The 10,436-nt window shown below is 34.5% G+C and overlaps 1 protein-coding gene across 1 annotated transcript; it reads right to left on the bottom strand.

Moving 5' to 3' along the window:
- Positions 1 to 154: 154 nt before the first annotated feature.
- LOC140056338 (intraflagellar transport protein 57 homolog) lies at positions 155 to 9,187 on the bottom strand. The gene is made up of 10 exons (XM_072101683.1): positions 9,054 to 9,187; positions 8,540 to 8,698; positions 8,124 to 8,232; positions 7,260 to 7,432; positions 7,070 to 7,163; positions 6,639 to 6,716; positions 6,023 to 6,217; positions 5,381 to 5,512; positions 5,134 to 5,263; positions 155 to 866 (listed from the first exon to the last, which is right to left on the bottom strand). The coding sequence occupies exons 2-10, from the start codon at positions 8,689 to 8,691 to the stop codon at positions 682 to 684; spliced, it is 1,248 nt and encodes a 415-aa protein (XP_071957784.1). The 5' UTR covers positions 8,692 to 8,698; positions 9,054 to 9,187; the 3' UTR covers positions 155 to 681.
- Between the last annotated feature and the right edge of the window lie 1,249 nt (positions 9,188 to 10,436).

Here is a 10,436-nt window from a genome sequence, read left to right as displayed (position 1 = left end):
CGCGCGCGGCGACAGTATGTCTGCACTCTAGTTTTTTTCTCTCAATGGCGGTAGTACGTCAACATGCGTTTGTCAATTATCAAACGCGTCAGTATCATACTTCCATTGTATTTTATTTTCAAGTTAAACAAAAAAATACGAACATGCTATAAAATTTTACAACAAATTTATTAAATTTATCGACATATTATCTATGTTTAAAAGCGCTGAAATACGTCAACAGAAAATACCACATCAAGGTGTATTAATTATGTACAGTATTACAGTATGTAAATTTAATGCACAATTAACTTATATGAAATTTCAATTCTTTAATACTATTCTATTAATATACACATCTACAACAAGTTAATACTTGTACATGGGTGTCTTTTTAATTTAATATTTTTATATAATTTATTTGTATCTATTTTTTTAAATTTCAATAAACAAAGTTTGATAAAAAAGAAAGTATTATTATTATTAAAGGATATTTTTACCCTAACAAGGGTGTCCACTTTAATATGACATGTACCCCAACAAGTCCAAACAGAGGTGTTAATACAGTTTCGTTTTTTTGGCATAGTACAGTGTTTTTTTTTAGAGGTACTTTCAGCCAACATCAGAATGCAGAATGTGTCATTATGATATTGACTTTTTCTCCGTATTATCTATAGTTCATATTTCATAATTGACTTCTTCTCAGTACTGCTTGTAGTCATCATATTGTGACGTTGTTAATGTTTTGTTCATGTCTTTTTGTAGATTTGATTTATCCTTAAGTTTGCCTGCTAATAACGTGTGTTCCACCGTTCCTATCCGGATATCCATTTGTAGAATTTCGTTCTTGAGTCGCTGCAATGCTTGCTTTATCTTTACAAGTGGGGCTGAGAAAAAAGAATAATATCAAAGAAATGAATTTATATATAACATGATAGAATGTATATCAGATTTGACACAATTCAATTTAAAGTAAAGCCTGTTTTCCTGTCGACGTTATTCGACGCTATCGTTAACAAAAATCGGCGATCTTCAACGTAAACATAGAAATGTTAACGATTTACAGGAAAAGGGACTTTTTTAACTAACGATGACGATACAAAATGTCGGCGATTTACAGGAAAAGGTGTAATAATCGACGGTAATCGACGCTACAAGTCGCAATCGTTGACAATCGCAAGAGTTGAATCCAGTTCAACTCTAGCGATATCGCAACGCTAAAACGTAAAAACTGACCAATCATCATGGCGATACAGCACATGACGTCACATAATTGATGGCAAATTCTGCTGATTACGTTTTATTTTTGTTGCATCGCGGCACGGTCAAAGCTAGGCCTAGCCTTACCAAATTACTATAAAATGATGTTCCGGAAAGTAGGCGCGTGGATATTAGGTAGATAAGATAAGATAAGATAAGATAAGATAACTTTTATTGATCCTCAAAAAGGAAATTCATTGCTCGTCATAAAAACAAAGAAAACACTATAAAAACAAATATAGCATAAAACCATTCATATAAAAACATCTAAAAAATTACAATATAAAATTATCTTCTTGACTTCCTGTTGTACTGGATGATACCGGAGGGAATAAAGGATTTAGCAAATCGATTTGTTTTCACACTGAGGAGCCTCAATCTACCACTTGGATTAAGTTGGTCTATGATCACTTTGTGGAGAGGATGAGAGGCATCCGACTCAATGCGTTCGAAATCTTTCTGGAGGTGTTCTAGGTGCACATCGGTAAAGGAAGGCAGTTCCAGACCAATCATTTTACCAGCCCAACGGATGAAAGTTTCAAGGCGTCCTTTATTCCCTCCGGTAACATTACCAGCCCAACAGGAGAGGCAATACGTCCAAACACTACATATAACGGATCTATAGAACGAAAGTAACATCAAATCACAGGAGTTAAATTTAAATAAAGTTCTCATACAATACATTCTGGGACTTAATTTTTTGCTGATGAAGTCTATATGGTCTCCCCAACTCAGTTTATCATTGAAAACAATTCCTAGATACTTGTACTGGTCAACAATTTCAATTTCTTTACCTTTGATAGTGATTGGTTGAAAATTAAATTTATGTTTAGTCCTAAAATCAATGATCATCTCCTTTGTTTTTGATGCATTTATTTGGAGATAATTATCGTCACAAAATTTAACAAATCTTTGTATTTCGCTACGATAATTTTCATCATTGTTTGAAACTATGAGACCAATAGTACTAGTGTCATCAGCGAATTTAACAACGGGGCAAAGCTCATCATTTAAAGATCTGTAATCCGCCGTATACAAGGAATATAATTTAGGTGCGTTGACAGTACCCTGAGGAACACCGGTGTCAGAGGTTACGATTTCGTAACACCATTAATATTAACAAATTGTTTTCTATCACAAATGAAATTTAAAACTAAACGAACAATCGGACGGGGAAACTCCATATTCAACATTTTGTCTGCTAAGATATGGGGTTGTATGGTATTAAACGCAGATTGAAAATCAAAATACATAATACGTGCCGAGTGGCCTTTCTTTACATTATCTAGATGTGAATACAATTTATGTAATTTAAAATAAATCGCATCACTGGTACTACGGAGTGATCGGTAAGCAAATTGCAACGGGTCTAACACTTTTTCAGCATAAGGTTGCATAATTTTTAAAATAATACGTTCCAATATTTTCATCGCGACAGACGTGAGTGCAACGGGTCTCAAATCATTCATGCTGTTAATCTTAGGTTTCTTAGGTACCGGTATTATGCATGAAAGTTTCCAAATATCCGGGAACGCATGATAAGAAAGACACATATTGAAAATAAATGTAAATATACCATCAAGGTGAGGAGAGCAGACCTTAAGTACTCGTGGTGGGATTCTATCCGGCCCAGCAGCCTTCGATGAATTGAGTTTCATGAATTCGTTATGTACATCAGAAATGCTTATACTAAATTTGGGATCATCTTCAGTCACCCGACACAAGCTAAATAGAGCCTCTCTTTCTTTTTTAAAATCATGAACATTAAAACGGTTATAAAATTCATTTAACTCATTAACATATTGCACAGTAACATTCGGAATCGAGGTGGGTGTATTACCACCGTTTGTGTAACCACTCATAAGTTTCATACCCTGCCAAACTTGTTTCATATTATTAGACCTGAAGTTATGTTCAACTTTTTTCCTATAAATGTTCTTCTGTTTCATTATTTCAGATTTAATCTCTCTAGTCAATATTTTCATACGATTAGAGTCGCCCATCTTAAAGGCTTTACGTTTCTCACACAACAGTAATTTAACGCCTTTCGTGATCCATGGCTTGTTGTTAGGGTAGATTTTCACTTTTTTAACTGGAACGCATTTATCAATACAAAAGTTTATGTACGAGCTCACTGCATAAGTAATACTATTCAAATCTTCATCCTCCGTAAAAATATCCCAATCGGTAGATTCAAATTCCGCTATCAGGGCTTCCTCGGCTTCAGGAGACCATTTACGTACATTAATAATTTTTGGTTGGCATGTCTTATTTAACGGGCGATATTTAGGACTGAGTAAAATCAAATTATGATCAGATTTGCCCAAGTTCGGTAGTGGGGTCGAAATATAGGCATCCTTCACACTAGAGTAGCATAAATCAAGAATCGCGTTGTCCCTCGTTTTACATGTAACATGCTGATAATAAGTGGCCGTTGTTTTCTTGAGCTTGCATCTGTTGAAATCGCCATTGATAATTACAAGCGCCTCAGGGTGACTACACTCAATACCTTCGATAATTTCTGCGATCTCATTTATAGCAGGCTTTTCAAGCTTTTTGTTAGGTATGTATACCATAACATTGATAACATGCGAGAACTCTCTCGGAAGATAGTAGGGGCGAATACCAACAACCAGCACTTCCGAGTGTGGCGAACATTTATGAAGCTTAAGCGTAAAGTTATTTGGATGACAGTATTTCTCATTAATGTAGAGGCAAAGACCACCACCGCCATCTTTGTTCGCTTCGGCTGTACGATCCCCACGAACAGATTTAAAGCCAACTACTTGAATATGTTGATCGCTATGCTTATCGCTCAGGTGGGTTTCCGTGAATGCAAGTAAGCTGGCATTCCTAAAATCGCTGAAGTGTTCGACGTTTGCTCTGAGTAAATCGACTTTGTTATTCAAAGATCTTACATTTCCAAATATTAAAGATGGTATAAAAGGCTTTCATTTCCTTCGTTGTAGTCGCTTTCTGACCCCACCAGCCTTGCCCCTTTTCCGAAGCCTGCGACGTTGTATCTCAGATGGTAATTCAACGTGTGCCAGTAGCGGTGAGGTCGACCTCTCGCCCATGGAATGCAAATCAGATGACGTGTACGCAATTCCACCGCCCGGCTTACTCAATCCACACAGTAAGAACAGCCAAAATATCAGCAAAAAATACAGAAATTTCAAAACTTTCACATACAACATAATGTATAAATCAAATGACTTCGTCCACAATACAATACAGTCCAAATATACGAAAATAACGTCAAAAAATGAGTAACAATAGTGAGACAATGAGACGAGCTGTGTCGCCGTGTTGCACAGCGCCACTTTGCATAGGTCAAAGTCTTCAGCCTAGTCCAAAATACTATTTGGACTAGGATCGGCCTACTGAGAACGAAGAACCATCAGTATAGAGATATTAGTATGCCTAGGCCCACGTCTCCTACACTGTGAGCCTACTGCTAGAGGCAGGGGAGTCCTCTATTTATTTTTGCGCGTTACGACGACGTCGAGAAAGAAAACAGGAGTTTCAACTCTAACGTTCAACGCTAGAAATCACTTAATCGCTTAAAGCTTTTACAGTTAAAAAATACGACATTAAACAGAGCTCATTTTGGACGCATGCAAGCGATTTCCGATCACATGTTTTATTTATATGTTAGACGTTTGTCTTTTCTGTTTGTTTAAAGCTCTGTCTACACTATCAAACATTATGTGACAAAAAAATGTGATGTGCCCATATATATGGACATGATGATGTCATATCACTACTAATATTTGGGCATATCATTACCATATTTAAGCATATCACTATCATATTTAAGCATGTAACTACCATATTTAGGCATATCACTACCATATTTGGGCATATCACTACCATATTTTGATGATTACTCACATCCATCAGTCATGCTTGATCCTTTTTCCTCCATTTCTACTTTAATTTTATCCAATTCTTCCGATATCTCGGCCAGAATCTTCGTCCGTTCTGTTACACCACCACTGGCTTGCCTATATTGCTCTTTTGCCTGTCAACAATAAAAAAAATCCTATATTTTTTTTTTCAGTGAGCAAGGTGAGTAAAGTAAATTTTAATCCGACCATTGTCCTCTGACCTTTCCTGCATCATTTAAACATTACTTTACCTCTGCCAAACTGTCTTGCATAGCCCTAAACTCCTGTAAGAGATGCTCCAGCTGGTTGTTGATGTATTTCTCTCGACTGCCAATCTTTTCAAGTGTTTTTGTGATCTCATCGTGTAGTTTACCAAGATGTCCCTAGAAAGTTAAGAGCAGACAAAATATAACATTAATGTAAATTTCTTGGGATTGTTGCCTAACCCTATACACTAAGCTTGTCATAACTTGGATCTGAGCTGTCTAACCCTATACACTAAGCTTGTCATAACTTGGATCTGAGCTGTCTAACCCTATACACTAAGCTTGTCATAACTTGGATCTGAGCTGTCTAACCCTATACACTAAGCTTGTCATAACTTGGATCTGAGCTGTCTAACTCTATACATTAAGCTTGTCATAACTTGGATCTGAGGTGTCTAACCCTATACACTAAGCTTGTCATAACTTGGATCTGAGGTGTCTAACCCTATACACTAAGCTTGTCATTAAACTTGGATCTGAGGTGTCTAACCCTATACACTAAGCTTGTCATAACTTGGATCTGAGGTGTCTAACCCTATACACTAAGCTTGTCATAACTTGGATCTGAGGTGTCTAACCTTATACACTAAGTTTGTCATAACTGTCTATCTATGCACTGAACTTTACCTGAGTCTGTGACAACGCATTATCAATGCCATCTCTATGCTGATGCATCTGGTCCACATGCGTTCTCCAATCTTTGTTATCCGTACGGATGTGCACTTTTAATGACGGCATCACTCGTTCCACTTCCAGTTTCCATTCATCAGCATTTGTTGTGGATTCCATTATATTTTCAGGCTTGGAGCTCTCCATATTTGCCTATCATTATAAAACAGAAAATATTAACAAATAAATGTAATATATCAATAACAGAGTAGAATCCTTAATCGGATTGGACAATATTGGGTCACATGACATTTATTATTTATCATGCGCATGATTTGCTTTCTGTCCGAGTGAATTTTTTTCAAATTTGTTAATGTTTTGTATTAATTTTTGTATTTTTTAAATATTTGTGTTTCCATATATATATATATATATTTTTGTAAATCAACAATTTCAGCCATCGGGCTGCATGTTTTTTTATTGTATAAACCTGAATAAATAAAAAATGGTTTCCATGAAAAATAAATAACAATGATTTGGGACCATAAAAAAAATCTGAAATTTCCGTATTTCAGGGAGCCTGATCTTTGTAGCATCCATATTGATACTTGGCGGTGTGTTTAATGCTACTTACCGTTGCAGCTTGCAGATTTTGAAGACCAGCTAGATCAAGAAAACTACCTTCTTCTTCAATGTCATCCTCATGCTCTTCCTACAAACAAATATTAGCATAAAGATTGTGATATAAATGATTTAGTTAAAGTCTTGAATGTTCCACTTAAAAAAGTCTTAGCAGAAGGCGAAGGTATAGAGACAGAATTGTTCTGCATTAGACCTGTAATGCCTTTAGGAGAAGGTGAGATGGCATAGAGACAGTATTGTTCTTTATTTGACCTGTAATGCCTTTAGGAGAAGGTGAGATGGCATAGAGACAGTATTGTTCTTCATTTGACCTGTAATGCCTTTAGGAGAAAGTGAGATGGCATGAAGACAGAATTGTTCTTCATTTGACTCGTAATGCGTTTAGGAGAAGGTGAGATTGCATGTGTTCTTTTAACTACTTACAACAAAGTCTTGCTCTAGTTTATCCAACGTCAACTCTTCTTCTTCGTCCACTGCTGTTTCTTCTTCATCGGCTTCCTCTTGCGGGTATTGTGGTCTAAATAGTGAGTGATCAAATAATTGAGTAAGTAGTGTGATGGTTAAACATATTCTAACTGTTTACTGAAATGTAGGGCACAAATAAGTATATTACCTGGACCATTTAAAGTTGATATGTTTGAGCGTCTCATCACTGATTTTATCTAGTACATAAATACAATGTTCTCCGCAACCCTGTTTGAGCTTGGAAGGTGGAAAGTCTACCGTTCCACCAAGTTGACGCAATTCATCTAGAATACTTGAAATGGTCGCATTAGGATCATCATACTGGGAAATAATCATTCATTTTTACATCTTCTATTGTCGCAAGTTTGTTTAAAATCCCAATTTATTTCATCCTAGATATATTTCATATAATAACTGCATTTTACAAATAAATTCAAAGGCAAATTACTGAAAAAATGACAATGCTGTGGGTATCATTGGCTGGATCTCAATGGAGATACAAGAACAAAAAGCGAAAAGCTAAATCAAAATGATTGAGTAAAACAGCCAGAAAAGTTAGCAGAGCTTTCGGGCAACACTAGCCCTTCATCAGTGCAAGTAAAATAATAATTTATGTAGTAAAAACAATAAATCCTAACAAAATTGTATGGAATAATGTTCATCATACTGGGAAATAACAATTTTTTTAAATTTCAATGTATTTCATTATACCCATTTTTTAAAATCAAGATTGTGAGCGAGGCATTTGATAAATAGTAATGAATAAAAGGAATTATGTAGTAAAAACAATAAGAAAATTGTATGGATGTTTGTCAACCCATAATGCAAATGAGCCAGATAAGATAAGTATTTCCTTCTGAAGTGTGTAAATCAGTAAAATTCATGGAATGTTGACAGCTTAGGGTCAAAGGTCACAAAATTCATTTGATAGGGTTTATGTTCTAATGAACAGAGTATCTCTAGTTTAAATTTGAAATAATGGGTTGACCAATGGTCAATTGTCTTTATGTACCTCTTGTGGTTGTTCCATCTGCCTACCACTTAGATTAACAAGCCAAGCACACAAAGATGTAAAAATGAAAAACTGCTCTCCTGGATTTGTTGCTATGGCAAAATAGTGCCTGTGAAGATAAAATAAAAACATTATAAATTGCTTGTATGAATAACACTGTTATCTCATGAAGTAAACACTCCATGGTTATCTTGTAATATTGTTGATAGCAAGCATTTTTTTTTGGTAATCTTTTTTTTCTTCAATTTAATTACAATGAAAAAAAAAGATGACCTAATAATAAATTTATATAAAAACTTCTTTGATAACAAATATACATAAATAATATTATTAATATTTTTATTGACATGGTTGTGTTAAGTGTTTAAAGTAATGATTTAAGGTACATTAATAGTATATTATTTAGTAATTGTTACCTTGATAATGGTTTAAAACCAAGATTTCTCAAAAATCCTTCCTCATAATTGAGAAGTTTGAGTTTATCTAGTAAATCTTCCATAACAACAAATTGTTTATGAATCTGACCAGGGCCACTGTCACCTCCTTCTCCTCTTGTGTCGTCTCCCATTTTCAAACTTTATTAAAAATAAAAAAATAAATAAAAATAATTTAAAGACTAATAATAATATTTAATAAAACTAAAAAAAGAGAATTTTAAATCTCTCAATTAAAGTTTTTTTTCAGAAAATAAAAAATAAATGTATTTTAGTTTTAACCTTAAATTCAGAATTACTGAAAAGTATGTAAAAACAATTAAAAAGCAAACCTCTAGGCCTATGAATTTAGGCTAGGCCTATGTATTGTTTAGCCAGCCTCCACCTATTACCTGCGTGCCGTAGCCGTCGTGCTGCTGCTGCGGGTGGCCTGCGTGCTGCATATGCTGGGCTTGAGCCTAACAAATATTATTATAAATAATACAATATATTTTACCTTCTAAACACAGCTTTAAATTACTGTTATCGTATTACTGTTCAATTATACGATAAAACAGAGATTGTAATCACATAAAATCAGCATTTAAGAAACTACAAAAGACACTACGACCTGATTCTTAGCAAAAACAACTTGGTATGTGAAATGGTTTCGAAGGAGCTAAGCAGACGACATTTCCGTGTAAATAGACAATACTTTTCCTTTATTTAAATAGATATTTTGAATGAAATACTTCAAATACAACTTTATAATGACGAATAAACTACTACGAAGTGTTTAGTAGTATGCTTAACTGGAATTTTGAATGAATAATTACATTATATAAATATTATTACTATGCAAAGCTGCCGGTTAAATAGCCTCATCTCAACCATCGACAAATCGCGATCAAAACATCAATGAATTATTTGCGTTGCAAGTGTAAGAAACGCGTCAACTGTCAAATCATCTTACGTCACTCATCGAACTTCGATCGTTCGCATAAGTTATTACCATTTGTCATATCATCATATACTTACGATATCCAACACCATCAGTTGACAGTCAGTAAACTGCCATATTCCACGATTTTTTGGGTCAGCGTAATTTATTAGACAAACCGAAATAAAAAATGAACAGATTGATCATATTCATTAATAATTGATATTATCGTTCTGATCTAATTAGAAATTTTACCAATAATTCAGAGGTAGGCCTACTTTCAGTTCAGTTCAGTTTCAGATTTTATTTTACACAAAAATATAACAATACATACATTTAAAAAAAAATATAAATGATAAAAAATGTGTGTGGGGATTTCATTAAGCCAATTTGGCTTTAGGTCTGAACCTCCAAATAAAAACAAACATATATTTCAAGTCATTACCTTGGAATAACCCCAATCACAGGTATATTTTATATTCCAATTGATATGCATTTATTACTCATTGGTATGTATGACCAACAACTGGAGATTTTAAACTAATAAAATTAGTAGTTTTATTAGTGTAAACCGTTATATCCAAATAATACACGTTGTCTACTCGCTCTCGTTCTTTTAATCGAAAGCACTTAGTTGATTGTTAGTTCCTAAAACTGCCCTTAGTGTTCAAATGTTGTTTAAACAAACCAACCGATGCAGGCATAGGGCCTATGGTAGTGAAAGAAGGAAGTGACTTTTCTAATGTCTTGGCAATGAACTCAACGGGGACTAGGCTACGGATAAGCCATCATTTGGGGCGTTTCTCCTCATGATTAAACTGTTTAATTCTAGCCTTGGTTATCATTTTGCCTACTTCTCTTTATTTATTTAGGATCTTAAGATATTAATAAACATAACTGTCATAAACATTACAGAAAGATAAAACTTTATTGAAGCATTAACTCTTCCATTTGAACTTG

The sequence above is a fragment of the Antedon mediterranea genome, chromosome 8 (assembly GCF_964355755.1).
Source record: "Antedon mediterranea chromosome 8, ecAntMedi1.1, whole genome shotgun sequence".
NCBI lineage: Eukaryota > Metazoa > Echinodermata > Crinoidea > Comatulida > Antedonidae > Antedon > Antedon mediterranea.
Note: the sequence above shows the minus strand (reverse complement) of the source record. Positions and strands in the feature narration are given on the sequence as shown.